Source organism: Pygocentrus nattereri, chromosome 2 (assembly GCF_015220715.1).
Source record: "Pygocentrus nattereri isolate fPygNat1 chromosome 2, fPygNat1.pri, whole genome shotgun sequence".
NCBI lineage: Eukaryota > Metazoa > Chordata > Actinopteri > Characiformes > Serrasalmidae > Pygocentrus > Pygocentrus nattereri.
In genome coordinates, this window is record NC_051212.1 from 3,284,523 (window position 1) to 3,302,465 (window position 17,943).

The 17,943-nt window shown below is 41.1% G+C and overlaps 1 protein-coding gene across 1 annotated transcript in view; it reads right to left on the minus strand.

The window, feature by feature from the left end:
* Positions 1-7,766: 7,766 nt before the first annotated feature.
* The window catches only part of mier1b (mesoderm induction early response 1b, transcriptional regulator), a 20,809-nt gene continuing 10,632 nt past the window's right edge, over positions 7,767-17,943 (minus strand). Inside the window, exons 4-13 of the mRNA XM_037545319.1 lie at positions 16,754-16,927; positions 15,715-15,838; positions 14,123-14,187; positions 13,952-14,024; positions 12,807-12,958; positions 11,112-11,193; positions 10,061-10,155; positions 9,781-9,908; positions 8,630-8,757; positions 7,767-8,085 (exon numbers count right to left, since the gene is read on the minus strand). Coding sequence (XP_037401216.1) covers positions 7,814-8,085; positions 8,630-8,757; positions 9,781-9,908; positions 10,061-10,155; positions 11,112-11,193; positions 12,807-12,958; positions 13,952-14,024; positions 14,123-14,187; positions 15,715-15,838; positions 16,754-16,927 — 1,293 coding nt within the window. The 3' untranslated portion in view covers positions 7,767-7,813. The remainder of the gene's footprint in view (positions 8,086-8,629; positions 8,758-9,780; positions 9,909-10,060; positions 10,156-11,111; positions 11,194-12,806; positions 12,959-13,951; positions 14,025-14,122; positions 14,188-15,714; positions 15,839-16,753; positions 16,928-17,943) is intronic.

A 17,943-nucleotide genomic window follows, 5' to 3' on the forward strand; every position in this document is an offset into this window, starting at 1 on the left:
TTATCTTTTAGTAAATCATTTTAATCCTAATAACTGTAACCCAGTCTAGCGCAGAGTCAGCAACACCATTTACAACAATATCATTTAAAATCACTGTATAGTGCACTGTTTTGGGGTTCCACTATTTTGTAGTGGAGTCTGAAAACAGCGCAGAAGATCCAGTGCTCTCAAACAATCCCACAATGCACTGCGACGAGTACTGGACAACTGGTGCATTCTGGTGGGTATGGAATACACATGATGCTCCACATTGATTGGTAGATTCATGAGCTACTTCTCTGAAGAGGATTAATGAGCCCATCTACAATGCAGTCAGGCTCAGCGGTTACAGTGGACTGGTGGAATGATGTTTGTAGTGTTTGAGTCGTTCTACAGAAACGTCTACTTTTGCGTCCCTAGCATTTACAGGTATATTACACTAAAGGACATGTTAGGGTTACAATTTATTTACATTTTAAAATAAAAAAAAACTTATTTTAACAGCTGCATTTTATTGAGCCTCAATTTAGCAACATTGGTTTTTAAATCAATTATCTAGAACTCCAAGCACCACAGAAGACCTCGTCCCCACAATCATGTGTAAAGGCTGAGGCCACATTTTGAAGTAAACACATTTTTCTGCAGTTTTAACTACAATAATCTAAAGATGACTATGGAATATATCATTTAAATGACAAAGAAAACACAAGCCAAATAAATATCATAAAATATATAATGAAAGTTCCCCAGGAGTCGTGTCACTGCTGTTTCTGTGTAACAAAAGTCTTATTTTGTAATAAGTCACACTGAAGACATCACTTGACTTACTTTTACCTGTGTTCTGAGGATCTATAAAGAAAAGCTCATGGTGAGTCCACTGTGTCGTTCAGTTCTCAGAGATTTTCTCATTCAGCTCATGATCTCATATGAAGCTTTTAGCTGACGTCAACGGTGTGACCCACTTTTTTCTGAGGTAACTGTTGAAAAACAGAATCCAAATGGATTAAATTCCATATTTTAGTCGATGTTCCATGGTGTGGTTTGATGTTCTGTAGCAGCAGTTTAATAAAATGCATCGTTCATTAAAATGTCTCTAAAAGTGATTCCTATGGAGAGTTAGGAAAGTGGACATTTCTATAGGACGACCCGGTTACCCAACATACTCTACTGTCACATAGTAACAGGCAAACCCGTACGACGTAGCGTCCGAAATATTTAACTACTATCATGAATTGTGTTCTGTACAGTGAGCCAGGTTTTCAAATGTGGGGGACCATTGCAGACATTTAGCTTGGAGTGTTTAATGCTGAAACTGCTATATAATGTGTCTCATTCTCTTAGTTTAACACCAACACATTTCTTTCTGAGAACATTCAGGTTACAGCAATGAGACGAGACAAAAACTCCTGCTCAATTAATATCACTGTGCTTTAGCATTAGAGCAGGTCTGACTGAACTCCAAACGCCTCCTTAGGCCCTATAAACTGCACCTCACAGATCATGAAATCTTGGCTTCAACACAAACCGTGCACTGACTTTTAGAGAAGATGTGCACCCTGGACTGATGCATACATGGCTTTTACTTAGACATTTAATGTGCTGTTTGTGTCAAGAAGGCATTACGCAGTGATCTATGTAGTGCACACTACTAGGGAGCAGGGAACCATTTGAGATTGAGCCCAGCTCAAGCTGTTGTTACTGTAGAGCAAATGCAGGCCAAGAATGACACTATGCAAAGCATAACGGCTCGGCTAGAGTAGAGTAGTAGTGTAATCACTCCTGAAAAATACGGCCGTTTGGTTACGGCTCAGCTGCAGTTTTAATCTGCTGTAAAGGTCAGTATAAATATTTACATTTATGGCATTTGGCTGACGCTCTTATCCAGAGCAACTTAAAACTTGGTCATTTTACACAGGAAGGCCAAGGTGGTGTTAGGAGTCTTGCCCAAGGACCCTTTTTGGTATAGTGTAGGGTGCTGCCCTGGTGGGGGATTGAACCCCAGTCTACAGCATAGAAGGCAAAGGTGTTAACCACTACACTAACCAACCCAGCCACAAATATGCGGCTCCGATCAGTGAAGATCTATATTACATGTGTCAGGCTCCAGTCCTCGTGGGCCAAGACTCTGCAGACGTCAGCTCAATGCCTCCTTAAACAGATTCAGCTCAGCTAATTAAGGCCTTCATGAGCTGAATTCAGTGGCAGATAAGGATAAACACTGATCTCCACAGCACTTTGGACCAGAGGGTCCCCAGTTTCACACGCCTGATCTATGTCATTAAGTCAGCCCACCTGAACGGTTCTATGGCCCTGGGAACCGTTCAGCCCTACAGTGGAAGAAAGGCCAGTAATGCTCACATTAGGCTGCATCTGAAGAGAATTCCAAGACTTCCCAGAAGAAGTGAAGCAGTTCAGAAGGCACTTAAGACTGTTTTCACACTAGAGCTTGTTTTCAGACCCAGGACCGCCTGCTCTGAAAGTTTGGTCCGTTTGGTTGAGTGTGAAAGCTGTGAGAACCGATCTCTGTTCCTCCTGAAATCGGAGATCTGCTGCACGTGTGGAAGCTCCTGGCTCTGCATGACAGAAAATGTGGTATAGAAAATGGAACCCATTTGCATGATTAAATGGCTATTTGCATTGTAAAGTTATTTTTCAGATTGATGAAGACTGTTGATGGTTCTTGATAAAAGTTTTTTGAAAAGGGTTCTATATAGCACCAAAAAGGGTTCCTCTATTATCACAAGCATGACATCATCATAGTAGAAATTTTTTTTTGAAGCTATATAGAACCATTTTCAAGCTGAACATCAAAACAACAATCTTAAAAATGATGGTTCTTCAAGGGTTCTTTAGTATAAAAAAGTTCTACACAGAACCATGAATACAAAGGGTTCTATATGGCATCAAAAATGGTTCTTCTACTCTTAGAAGTTTGACATCAAAACAAAAACATGACAGTTCTTCAAGGGTTCTTTGATAAAGAAAATGGTTCCATAAAGAATCATTTGAGTATTCGTGGTTCTTTGCATCGTGAACGGGTTCTTCAGAGTGATGGAGAATGTGCTATAGACAGTTCTATACAGAAATGTTTTGAAGAGGGTTCTAACCAAAATTCATTCTTCTACCATGTCAAGCTTGTCACCATAGAACCCTTTTTGGTGCTATATAGAACCTTTTGTGTTCATGGTTCTACATAAAAACATTTTCTTTACCCAATATCTCTTGAAGAACCATCATTTTTAAGTGTATCATTTTGCCAATCTATGTGCAGTAAAGTGACGTCTGGAATTGTGCAGTGGCTCCACGATACGGGTGGAATTGCTGTGTGAAAGCATCCCAGTGATAATGAGCTCCTCCCCCAAAACGAGCCCAGAACTGGTTCTGGGGTGGACTCGAGTGTTCAGGACAAGCGTGAAAACACCTTTAAAGCTACAAACACAACAAACACAGCGGAGACCAAGGTTTGATTTTTTTCACCATCAGTTTTGTGCAGCTCAAAAATTCAACTTCAGCACAAAAGTCCCAACTGAAGAAAAGAAGAGATACACATTTACAGGATGATTATCAAAAGTGTGAACTATACAAGATAAGAAATCTATACAAACCTTACGCCAAAGGACAAGTGCCTCTGGTACAGACCTCACTGACGGGTTTAAAGCCCACGTCAAAATACAGCTCACGCTCACGTACGACTAGCAGACGCCAACAAACCTGAACAGGAGCACTCACTTTAAATCACGGCTCAGCAAAGAAAATCCACCCACGGCCACGTTTCTACAGATACTGCTGACAGGCTGGACAAGCTTCATCAACACTGGTAAAAATCCCACTCAGGATGACTGAATAACCAACTCTAAATGTAGGTATTGTGATATAAACCGAGTCTGTTCTACAGTTTCTCATTAGACTGAATGAATAACCGACTCTAAATGTAGGTATTGTGATATAAACCGAGTCCGTTCTACAGTTTCTCATTAGACTGAATGAATAACCGACTCTAAATGTAGGTATTGTGATATAAACCGAGTCCGTTCTACAGTTTCTCATTAGACTGAATGAATAACCGACTCTAAATGTAGGTATTGTGATATAAACCGAGTCTGTTCTACAGTTTCTCATTAGACTGAATGAATAACAGACTCTAAATGTAGGTATTGTGATATAAACCGAGTCCGTTCTACAGTTTCTCATTAGACTGAATGAATAACCGACTCTAAATGTAGGTATTGTGATATAAACCGAGTCCGTTCTACAGTTTCTCATTAGACTGAATGAATAACCGACTCTAAATGTAGGTATTGTGATATAAACCGAGTCTGTTCTACAGTTTCTCATTAGACTGAATGAATAACCGACTCTAAATGTAGGTATTGTGATATAAACCGAGTCCGTTCTACAGTTTCTCATTAGGCTGAATGAATAACCGACTCTAAATGTAGGTATTGTGATATAAACCGAGTCCGTTCTACAGTTTCTCATTAGGCTGAATGAATAACCGACTCTAAATGTAGGTATTGTGATATAAACCGAGTCTGTTCTACAGTTTCTCATTAGACTGAATGAATAACCGACTCTAAATGTAGGTATTGTGATATAAACCGAGTCTGGTCTACAGTTTCTCATTAGACTGAATGAATAACCGACTCTAAATGTAGGTATTGTGATATAAACCGAGTCTGTTCTACAGTTTCTCATTAGACTGAATGAATAACCGACTCTAAATGTAGGTATTGTGATATAAACCGAGTCTGTTCTACAGTTTCTCATTAGGCTGAATGAATAACCGGCTCTAAATGTAGGTATTGTGATATAAACCGAGTCCGTTCTACAGTTTCTCATTAGACTGAATGAATAACCGACTCTAAATGTAGGTATTGTGATATAAACCGAGTCTGTTCTACAGTTTCTCATTAGACTGAATGAATAACCGACTCTAAATGTAGGTATTGTGATATAAACCGAGTCTGTTCTACAGTTTCTCGTTAGACTGAATGAATAACCGACTCTAAATGTAGGTATTGTGATATAAACCGAGTCCGTTCTACAGTTTCTCGTTAGGCTGAATGAATAACCGGCTCTAAATGTAGGTATTGTGATATAAACCGAGTCCGTTCTACGGTTTCTCGTTAGGCTGAATGAATAACCGGCTCTAAATGTAGGTATTGTGATATAAACCGAGTCTGTTCTACGGTTTCTCGTTAGGCTGAATGAATAACCGACTCTAAATGTAGGGTATTGTGATATAAACCGAGTCTCTGCTACGGTTTCTCGTTAGGCTGAATGAATAACCGACTCTAAATGTAGGTATTGTGATGTAAACCGAGTCTCTTCTACGGTTTCTCGTTAGGCTGAATGAATAACCGACTCTAAATGTAGGTATTGTGATATAAACCGAGTCTCTTCTACGGTTTCTCGTTAGGCTGAATGAATAACCGACTCTAAATGTAGGTATTGTGATATAAACCGAGTCCGTTCTACAGTTTCTCATTAGACTGAATGAATAACCGACTCTAAATGTAGGTATTGTGATATAAACCGAGTCCGTTCTACAGTTTCTCATTAGGCTGAATGAATAACCGACTCTAAATGTAGGTATTGTGATATAAACCGAGTCCGTTCTACAGTTTCTCATTAGACTGAATGAATAACCGACTCTAAATGTAGGTATTGTGATATAAACCGAGTCCGTTCTACAGTTTCTCATTAGGCTGAATGAATAACCGACTCTAAATGTTGGTATTGTGATATAAACCGAGTCCGTTCTACAGTTTCTCATTAGACTGAATGAATAACCGACTCTAAATGTAGGTATTGTGATATAAACCGAGTCCGTTCTACAGTTTCTCATTAGACTGAATGAATAACCGACTCTAAATGTAGGTATTGTGATATAAACCGAGTCCGTTCTACAGTTTCTCATTAGGCTGAATGAATAACCGACTCTAAATGTAGGTATTGTGATATAAACCGAGTCCGTTCTACAGTTTCTCATTAGGCTGAATGAATAACCGACTCTAAATGTAGGTATTGTGATATAAACCGAGTCCGTTCTACAGTTTCTCATTAGGCTGAATGAATAACCGACTCTAAATGTAGGTATTGTGATATAAACCGAGTCCGTTCTACAGTTTCTCATTAGGCTGAATGAATAACCGACTCTAAATGTAGGTATTGTGATATAAACCGAGTCTGTTCTACAGTTTCTCATTAGGCTGAATGAATAACCGGCTCTAAATGTAGGTATTGTGATATAAACCGAGTCTGTTCTACGGTTTCTCGTTAGGCTGAATGAATAACCGGCTCTAAATGTAGGTATTGTGATATAAACCGAGTCTGTTCTACGGTTTCTCGTTAGGCTGAATGAATAACCGGCTCTAAATGTAGGTATTGTGATATAAACCGATTCTGTTCTACGGTTTCTCGTTAGGCTGAATGAATAACCGGCTCTAAATGTAGGTATTGTGATATAAACCGAGTCTCTTCTACGGTTTCTCGTTAGGCTGAATGAATAACCGACTCTAAATGTAGGTATTGTGATATAAACCGAGTCTCTTCTACGGTTTCTCGTTAGGCTGAATGAATAACCGACTCTAAATGTAGGTATTGTGATATAAACCGAGTCTCTTCTACGGTTTCTCGTTAGGCTGAATGAATAACCGACTCTAAATGTAGGTATTGTGATATAAACCGAGTCTCTTCTACAGTTTCTCATTAGACTGAATGAATAACTGACTCTAAATGTAGGTATTGTGATATAAACCGAGTCCGTTCTACAGTTTCTCATTAGGCTGAATGAATAACCGACTCTAAATGTAGGTATTGTGATATAAACCGAGTCTGTTCTACAGTTTCTCATTAGACTGAATGAATAACCGAGTCTAAATGTAGGTATTGTGATATAAACCGAGTCCGTTCTACAGTTTCTCATTAGGCTGAATGAATAACCGACTCTAAATGTAGGTATTGTGATATAAACCGAGTCCGTTCTACAGTTTCTCATTAGGCTGAATGAATAACCGACTCTAAATGTAGGTATTGTGATATAAACCGAGTCTGTTCTATAGTTTCTCATTAGACTGAATGAATAACCGACTCTAAAGGTAGGTATTGTGATATAAACCGAGTCTGTTCTATAGTTTCTCATTAGACTGAATGAATAACCGACTCTAAATGTAGGTATTGTGATATAAACCGAGTCTGTTCTATAGTTTCTCATTAGACTGAATGAATAACCGACTCTAAATGTAGGTATTGTGAGTTGACTGTTTCTCATTGGGTTGAATGGGATTTTTACCAATGTTCTGTAAACCTAACCTAGTAACTGTAGAACACATTGGTGGGCGGAGCCTGCCGAGTCAGTTCAATGAGCGCTGATACAATCACACAGTACAAAAGTGCGACTCCAGTGGTGCTGGCTAAGCTAACCGTCCACAGGAAGTCTGCTGCCCGTCCCGCTTCACCGCCGGGCTTAAAGTGTACCTGACAGCAATTCAGCCGCCGTCAGCGTGTTTCAATAAAAAATATAAATATCTTGGTAAAAAAATATCAGACAAATTCCAATACAAATAGAATATACATATTTTTCTGTGTAAAATGGTGTGGGGTCTGATGAAAACTGGAGCAGTAATTAATTTGTTACTACATTAGTAGGGGTTTGGTGGTTCTCTTTCTTCATGTTCTCCACCCGTTCTCTCTCTGACGATTCACTTTGGACGTGCAGGAAGGCGTCAGAACATGAGAACCTTCCTCTGAAAAGCTCAATAACCCCCCCCCCCCCCCCACCCCCCGGTCTGCTGGATTTGGTCTGGCCTTTGGTTTCTGTTCTATTAGCAGTTCAGTCTTCCTTCACCCTGGAAGAGTCCATCTCCACCGGGGTCAGGGGGTCTGAATCTGTCCTACATTTTTTGGCCGGCCTGTCTGCGGCCTGGCTGTCTGGCGGCCGCTTCGTCGCTCCGTTTCTGTCGGCCGGAAGCTCGCAGCCGTTGGAGTCGTGTGGCTGCAACGGAAGGCTGTCGGCTCCGTTCGAATGGACGGGGTCGTTCTTCACCTCTCCGCTGGACATCAGGACAGAATCTGAGCTGGAAACACAGCTGTGGCTGCTCAAACCTGCAGGACACAGAGTAGAGAAACATTCAGCTACTACAGTAAACACAGGACAACTGGTCTATATCACAATATATTAAACAGCACCAAACACGGTGAGAAGCACAGCCTCTCCAGCACTATCAGCTAAAAACACAGCCCCTGCTCCACTCCAGAAAACCTGTATTCAGGCTCTTCAACATAGAAGTCCTTGCACCAATGAACCTAAAACAGCCCAGCAAAAATATTCCTTCTCTTCCAGAAAACTGGAATACTTAGAGCGCAGTATGGTGCCACCTCTATACTGTGAGCGCCGCAGTGCTCTGTGAGGAAAGCAGCTAATCTAGAGATTCACATTTATGGAGGAGGACGCCGTGGATGTACTTTCAACACAGATGTCTATTTTCTGAACAAAGATCCACGTCCGCACCCCACCCACCGTCCCGCAGGGTGAAGCTTCGAATACTCACTGTTGATTACTGGAGCCTTTAATAGCTATGATGCGTGGCTCTATCAGTCGCTTAGCTCAGGCTGTGTGATGTATGAGCACTGAGTGTTCTGCTCTCACCGTTATGAGTGGAGCCCTCTTCTCTCTCTGATTGGCTGGCGTTGCTGCTGGAGGTGGTTGGGGGCGGAGTGGCCGCTCGACTGGACGCTGCGCTCTCCGTCTCGTCCAGCAGTCTGTCCATATAATCCCTACAGGAGACACATCATCAGTTAATAACTACATCACCACAACAATGCAAACAGGCAATGGTGAGGCCCAGAAGGAAGAGCCCCAGACCAAACAGGACACGGTCAGTGTGTAACAGCAGCAGAAGACCACATAGTTAAGGACGGACTCTGCTTACTGTATCATTATATATGGGCTAGCCTATAATAACAGTTTATACCGAGGTCCCACTGATAAGCTGGTATACTGCCACTGATATTCGGGGATCTGTGTAGAAAATTAAGATCCAATCCTCTGCAGCCTCCTTATGCTGTCACTGTCATAATCAAACCACTTGTGTTTACTAATGGAAACTTAATAAAAGGAGCAAAAAGATGTTCTTAACTGTAATATAAGATAAAGCTACGTTATTTTTGGAGACCTCTCTGCTGGGAAAACGTGCAGAACAATATTTTGTAACGTGGGTTGTGCTTCAGCCCCTTCTGTGAAACTGAGGATTCAGGGAGAACTCAGTCTAAACTTGGTGAAAGACGCATCTCTGAGGATGTGAGCGAATTATCTACTACGATCATGATATCCTCATCAGTATGACACTGATTTTGAGATCCAACATCGAGCCAGACCAGAGAACTTGTTGAGAGGAGAACTTCCACTCTGCAGTGTCTTCCTGGTTTCTCTAACGCTAGAGGGCGCTCCACAGCAAATCCAAAGTGAATGGGTGAATGTGGAGCATTTGAGTAAAATCATAGTTTATAAGCGTTTAAACATTTTCAATGTAAAAGAATTCATTCATTTCCTGAACACAAATACTTCAGAGTTTAAACACAACCAATACGATGTTTTTATTAAACGTATGTAACGTATCTATTTATTGCACAGAAATCATTAGACTCTCGCTGAAGGCCTAGAAGACCCTGAGGGTTCCGCTTTGGATATTACAGGCAGCACTTCTTTTAAACAATCATGTCACTCTGCACTCTTTTGAGGACAACAAAACCGTCATAAATTCCGGTTGAACTGTTGTAGCCTGCCGAGGGAATACTTACGTCACACCCGGATGAAGGTTATATTTCCTCTTGCCGAGTCGGGTTTGCTGTGCGAAGAAATCGTATCGCTCAGACTTTTTCCACATGTAATAAAACGCCACACACTCCCCTACAGACCGCGTCCTCACCTGCAGATACAGCACATTATCAGTTCAACACTGTAATTTCATAGGGTTGTATTAGTGATAAATCTATCCTAGAAATCATGTGTAACTGCCCATCTAAGCTCCTCCCACAAACGTGTTCTTTCTTAGCTACTGTTGCCAGGATGTCGTCTTACCTTGTTGGCTTGAATGAGATGAAAATCTTTCCCATATGCCTTAAGACCTTGTTCAAAATTCCTACACTCTTCCTCTGTCCAGACAGACAGCTCTTCTGTGGGGAAAAGATAATTTACTTTAAATAGGTTTACAACATTATCACACACACAGCTCTGAGATTATGACTGGTATTTAAAACTGAAAGGTCACTTCTTAAAAGCACAACAAAGCCTTTCCATTAATTACACCCTCTAAAAATACACAGTAAGCATAATATAGAATGATTTTTGGTATTACACTAAGAGCTGATCCTGAGGAGGCTGTGAGAGATTCAGCAATTCAAAGCTGGGGGATTTTCCTAAATAAATAAATAAATAAAAATAGATACATTCTGCATAATTAACTGGTTAAGATGTAATCAGAGCGGTTCATAGTGGTTTGATGTGAAACGCTCTGCTCTACAGAAACGTACCGAGTCAGATCTGTTCACAGTGGCTGTTTTAAGATAGCTTGATATGATTTTGATGATTTTGGCCTTAAACTCCATTCATGGTGGAGGGAGACATGCAGGGCGCTGTGCGGCAAAATAGTCCCCAAAGAAAACTCATTATTCCAGATTTTCTGGTTCCCATCACCACCACTGTAAAGACATCTGAACCGTTTCACACCAAACCGCTCTGAATCTCTCTGATTACACCTCACACACTGACTTATGGAGGAATTCTGGAAAATTGTGGAATCGTTGAGTTACTACAAAATAAGAAATGTTGTTTCTTCAGTCTGCTCTGTGCAGCTTTGCAGATATGAAGCACAGAACCTCTTCAAAGGAGAGCTTATGATATTAAAGAGGATGAGATGTGAAAAAGTACATTATGTAAGCTAATCTGATCAGAATTAGACCTACGAATCATTAAAATGCATAATTCATAATGATAACAGGATGTGGTAAATCTCAGCCTCCACAGAGGCACAGAAGTGTCTTTATTCCACCAGAATTTCACATCTGGGGTATAAAGGCCTTTCAGAAGGTCCCCATTCCCTCAATGTGAGCGAGGAAGACTCAGGCCTCACCTCTGGCTGCTTTGACGTTAAACCTCAGTCTGCGCAGAGCCTCTTCTGTGTCAAAGTCACACTTCACCAGCTCATACAGCGCCTGGAGGACACACAGCAGTTAGACCCACTCATATAAAGTAATACGGGTAAAGATCTAATGCTTAAAGAGTCGGTCTGGAAAAAACATCACATTCCCCCACCCCTCCAACCAAACCCCACGCCAAATGTAGGTGATCAGCCAAAATGTGTTTGGTGTTACTTCTTTAGTTTTAGCACTGCTGCTACAAAGTTAACATTGCTAATATGTAATAAAACATTAGATCTGTTATTTATGTCATTTCCAAAAAAAAGTGGCCAGTTAGTGGAAGCACAAGGTAGGTGTTTCTAATAAAGTGGCCTGTTAGTGGAAGCACAAGGTAGGTGTTTCTAATAAAGTGGCCTGTTAGTGGAAGTACAAGAAAGGTGTTTCTAATAAAGTGGCCAGTTAGTAGAAGCACAAGGTAGGTGTTTCTAATAAAGCGGCCAGTTAGTGGAAGCACAAGGTGGGTGTTTCTAATAAAGTGGCCAGTTAGTGGAAGCACAAGGTGGGTGTTTCTAATAAAGTGGCCAGCTAGTGGAAGCACAAGGAAGGTTTCTAATAAAGCGGCCAGTTAGTGGAAGCACAAGGTGGGTGTTTCTAATAAAGTGGCCAACTAGTGGAAGCACAAGGAAGGTTTCTAATAAAGTGGCCAGTTAGTGGAAGCACAAGAAAGGTTTCTAATAAAGTGGCCAGTTAGTGGAAGCACAAGGAAGGTTTCTAATAAAGTGGCCAGTTAGTGGAAGCACAAGGAAGGTTTCTAATAAAGTGGCCAGTCAGTGGAAGCACAAGGTGGGTGTTTCTAATAAAGTGGCCAGTTAGTGGAAGCACAAGATAGTTGTTTCTAATAAAGTGGCCAGTTAGTGGAAGCACAAGGTGGGTGTTTCTAATAAAGTGGTCAGCTAGTGGAAGCACAAGGTGGGTGTTTCTAATAAAGTGGCCAGTGAGTGGAAGCACAAGATAGTTGTTTCTAATAAAGTGGCCAGTTAGTGGAAGCACAAGGTGGGTGTTTCTAATAAAGTGGTCAGCTAGTGGAAGCACAAGGTGGGTGTTTCTAATAAAGTGGCCAGTTAGTGGAAGCACAAGGAAGGTTTCTAATAAAGTGGCCAGTTAGTGGAAGCACAAGAAAGGTGTTTCTAATAAAGTGGCCAGCTAGTGGAAGCACAAGGAAGGTTTCTAATAAAGTGGCCAGTTAGTGGAAGCACAAGGTGGGTGTTTCTAATAAAGTGGCCAGTGAGTGGAAGCACAAGGTAGGTGTTTCTAATAAAGTGGCCAGTTAGTGGAAGCTCAAGGTAGGTGTTTCTGATAAAGTGGCCAGTTAGTAGAAGCACAAGGAAGGTTTCTAATAAAGTGTCCAGTTAGTGGAAGCACAAGGTAGTTGTTTCTAATAAAGTGGTCAGTTAGTGGAAGCACAAGGTAGGTGTTTCTAATAAAGCGGCCAGTTAGTGGAAGCACAAGGTGGGTGTTTCTAATAAAGTGGCCAGTTAGTGGAAGCACAAGGTAGTTGTTTCTAATAAAGTGGTCAGTTAGTGGAAGCACAAGGTGGGTGTTTCTAATAAAGTGGCCAGTGAGTACACTGACAGCTGTCTGAGCCAGGTTGTGTTGTCTCTGCAAAAATAAGGCTGACTCCACTGTACCTGCTCGTTGTCTTTGATGTGTGACCCCTCAGGTATGGCGTCCACTCCGGTCTCCTCACCCGTCCGTTTACACGCCTCCATTAGAAACTCCACCACAATGTTCTCCGGGAGAAACTCTGGATTCCACAGCAGCTGGTCGTCGTTTTCATACACTGAGGAGGAGGATAAAGACACTCATCACTAAACTGAAATGTCACCTGCCTCATAAACAGACAGGTCTGTGTCAAATCACTACTGATCCGCTGATCCAAACAGATTTCAGAACCAGCTTACGACAACGTGTTACGTTAAAGTTTAAAAGGTGCCAGTTCTGATGTGTAAAACAGACAAAAGCAGCTTTACCAGCAGCCCTCGTTTTTTTCTCTAGTCATTAACATTTAAAATAAATAATTAAATAATTAAATACTCCTTCATACCGTGGATCAGGGCTGTCATTACAACTCAATTTCAAAAAAGTCGCAAATCAAAGTTGACATTTCTGATAAGACTTTTTTTTTTTTAAACGCCTTCTTACAGAAACAAACTGAGCCCCATTTCTAGAATTTTTATATTTTCAGTCTTTTAAAAAGGTTTTAATCTTATTCCAGTAAAATACCTCAGGATGTTTGGTCTTTTAAAAACTCTGATTATCTGATTAATCTGGCAGATTACACAACTGCTAATATAAACACTAGACGCAGCCCTGACGTGGAAAGTAGAGTTAAAAAAATGTTTTGAAAAAATTCCACAATGTGCCATTTACCTCAGATGTAGTCGATCAGCCAAGACACGTTTGGAGTCCAAATTCAGCTCATTTAGATCAGAATGGGAGCTACGGGTCTAATAGTGCTAACAAACACTAGAAGTCAATAGTCACCCAAAACCGTCTCTCAAACCACATCCAGATCTTCACTGAGGTGGTGCAGATGTGAAGATGTGGTTTAAGACACCGCACGACTTACTAAGAGCTCTAAACATGATCTGGGTCTGTACCTGAGTGCAGTGGGAAGCTGATTTAGACAGAAAGCGTTGAGCTGAATTAGCCTGTGAGCACCAAACACGGCCCGACTGATCGGCTCCATCTCTTGAAAAACTGTGTAAGTCAGACTCTTTGGGCCAAACTACTCCAGTAATAATGCGGTGAATCGTGTGGATCTGAAGCTCACCTCTCTCGTTCTCTTTATATTTACACAGCCCTGCAGGGGTCTCAGCCTGGTACATGGAGCCCACCATGATCTCCTGTTAGAAACAAACAACCGCGTCTGTTAGAAGACGTGCTGAGAAACAAATGATCAGGTTAGGAAGGAAACTCGAATTAAAAAAGGGAGAGTTCTTACTTTTTTCCAGTCCTCTGAGGGAATGTAGTCTTCATCCTCTTCAGACTCTTCATCCACTTCATTATCTTAAAAAACAAACCAAAAAAAAAAAAACATTTTAATCACAACACCACACCAGCAACACACCCCGACGGCGCTGAACTACAATTAAAGGAACCAGCATGAAAAACTCATTTTCAGTTGGCAAGACTGTGAAGGAGTCACAGGAACCTGATAAACTTATATTTAAAGCTGTTTATGTGGTCGTTAAGCTGAATAAATTCATGTGACATCTGGAGGCGTCCAGCAGAAATATGGAACCGAGCTCATAAAATATCAACTCATTTTTACAGTATTTGTTTGATTTAAATTTAATACGTTGTTTTTTACAGGCATAAGGTCAGTTATTGCTGAGATAAATGTCATGAAACAACGTACTTGTGGTGTCTAAGACTTTTGAACATCACTGTATTCTTAAGCTCGTACCTCTGAAACGTTTAATGTGCATTAACTTAACATATAAATAAATATACGTTAATTTATATATATATATATAATATATACATATATACACACAAAATGATACTATTACTAATAACAATAATAATAACAAACAACTATGTTTCCTCTTCTGTAAAGCCAGTCAAACTGAACTGTGGTGAAATGTGATATTAGACGTTTCACCAAACGGAACTAAATTATCAGGTCGGAGATTTCGGCCCAGTCCCATTTCTTATTTTCACCCCTACCCCTTGTTTTCGAGTGTTACTCTAACCCCAAGGAACTGAGCTACAGGGCAGTGGTTGAGATCTTCCCTCTGAAATGAGACCCTCAAATAAAAGAGCATCACTTCATTAACAGCTACGAGCGCCGCTCTGTAGGCATTTAGTTACATTTAGGGATCATACGCCTTCAAAGAGGGGGGCAGTTATTTATTATCACCCCCCACTAATTCTTCAGTGATGTGAAGCTGAAGTCAGATATTCTCCAGATTCTCGTTCGAATATTCCCGTTCCACCTTAAGTGGTGCAGCAGTTACATTCTGGCGCCTCAGGTGTCAGAACTGCTGGACTATTTAAGGTGGAATAGGAAAGTTAGCCAGCTATCTACCGAGGCATTAGCATGCTATTAGCTAAAATGCTATTTTTTTTATGCTTGTTATGAAGAAAAATGACCAAAATAAACTGAAACAACATTAAACTAAGATAAAACAGTGGTTATTGTCATTTTTAACAGAGAAATTCTCACATCTGTGGGTTTCTTTGGTGTCTTGTTCAGCCGTCTTGCTGTTTTTCTTTTTTTCCTCATATCACTCCATTTGGAGTCTCTGAAAAACCTCAGTTTGGAGGGTCATGTAGCCCTAACACCTCACCCCACCCCCTCTATCTCAACAAGAATCATGACACTGTACCCCAACACTTGACCGCGTAAAACAGAGGGCTAACGGCCCGAGTGGTAGGGGTGAGGGGTGTATTGGGACTGGGCCATAGACTACAGAGTGATGGAAAGCTGGGCCAGTCAATAAGAAATAAATCATACACAGGTATGAGGTAGAACAGGCTGCAGTGCCTCATGCTGGCGGTGTTGTTAGAAGATGCCGTGAAGGGTCTTACTCTGGAAGTAGGCGCGGTTCTGAGGCCGAATGAGCTCCGCGGTGCTGCAGCCTTTAGCAGAGCGAGAGCGATCTTCAGCAGCAGCCTGACTCTCCACGTCCTTACACAGCTTCACCACCTCATCCTGAGGGAACACAACACACACGAGATGCTCATCCTGAGCTCAAAACATACACACAAAACCATACAGAGTCATAATACATTTAAATGAAGCAGTAGAAGCCGTATCGCCCCCTACGCTTCCTGTAGTGTATTACAGTCTGTCAGAGCGACTGTGTGGATCATATGATCATTATAGAGCTTTTTAAATGAAACAGTAGAAGCCGTATCGCTCCCTACGCTTCCTGTAGTGCATTACAGTCTGTCAGAGTGACCGTGTGGATCATATGAACATTATAGAGCTTTTTAAATGAAACAGTAGAAGCCGTATCGCCCCCTACGCTTCCTGTAGTGTATTACAGTCTGTCAGAGTGACTGTGTGGATCATATGAACATTATAGAGCTTTTTAAATGAAACAGTAGAAGCCGTATCGCCCCCTACGCTTCCTGCAGTGTATTACAGTCTGTCAGAGTGACTGTGTGGATCATATGAACATTATAGAGCTTTTTAAATGAAACAGTAGAAGCCGTATCGCCCCCTACGCTTCCTGCAGTGTATTACAGTCTGTCAGAGCGACTGTGTGGATCATATGAGCATTATAGAGCTTTTTAAATGAAACAGTAGAAGCCGTATCGCCCCCTACGCTTCCTGTAGTGTATTACAGTCTGTCAGAGCGACTGTGTGGATCATATGAACATTATAGAGCTTTTTAAATGAAACAGTAGAAGCCGTATCGCCCCCTACGCTTCCTGTAGTGTATTACAGTCTGTCAGAGCGACTGTGTGGATCATATGAACATTATAGAGCTTTTTAAATGAAACAGTAGAAGCCGTATCGCCCCCTACGCTTCCTGTAGTGTATTACAGTCTGTCAGAGCGACTGTGTGGATCATATGAACATTATAGAGCTTTTTAAATGAAACAGACTAAATCCCCGAACCTTATTTCTCTTCAGCTCCCCCGTACTCCGACTGCTCTCATCATTATCCAGCTCTTCTCCTTCATCCTCCTCATCTTCCTCTTCCTCTTCCTCATCCTCCTCTTCTTCTTCTGGAGACGCCCCACCTCCATAACCATAGAGATTCAGAAGGTCCTGAATGGGCATCTCTCTTTCCTGTTTAATACAACATAAAAATAAAAACAACAGACATTAGATAGATGTGAAAAACTCCTGAGGGCTGAAAAGGAGCAGGTGACCAGTTCAGACCCAATCCCCTGAAGCGGGGGGCTTGGCAGGATCGTTCCTTTGAGAATGTTTACTAACATAAGATTAATGTGAAATTCTGGGGTTCGGTGAGACAAAAATACAGGGGAGTTAATCAACTATGCTAAGCACGCCCACATACTGTTTTCAACACATTTTTTATTTCTCATCGTTTATTTGTGGAAAGTCTGCTGCTTTCTATGCAGAGGTCAAATATACTTTCAAAACCCTACATCTATTATATATAAAGACTATTCTAAAAAAAACTGCCCGCCTTTTGTGCTTTCCCTTTGAGTGTAGTGCTTGGACCCCTATGGTTGCTGCTCACAATGTAAGTCACAGACAGTAGTTTAGCTTTCGGAGCACTTACAGTCCACAGAAATCAACATGCTTTACGTCAGTTTCAGAAGAAACCTAAATGAAAACCGATCGTCTTCGCCGCAAAAGTTAAAGGTTGATTTACACATATTAATCTATTAATTTTTTGTCACCCACAGTTCAAAAAATGCTGAAGAAGAAACTCCAAATGTGTAAAAATGTCACAGCTCGTGTTTTCTTAGTCCCGATTGAGTGATAAAACTTAAACTCTATATCTCAGCGGAAGTGTCTGCTGGTTCCTGATGGTTTTCAGTAGTCACTAATGGTATTCACTGTTTTCCTACTGGGTTCATATCACAGTTTAAAGGATTCTGATTGTTTAATCAGGTGATGTGGGACCAACTGCAGATACATTTGATAATTTCCCTAATGGCCTCTAATGGCAACCATCAAGCCAATTCCCATTAGGAAAAAAAACATCAGGTTTTATTCCTAAAGGCTCTAATCGTCTTCAGTTTCAGCGACGGACTTTTTCTGCGAATGAAGCCGACATTCATGTCTTATGGTAGTGGTTTTATTTTGAAAGTTTCCGTTACCTTACCTTATCT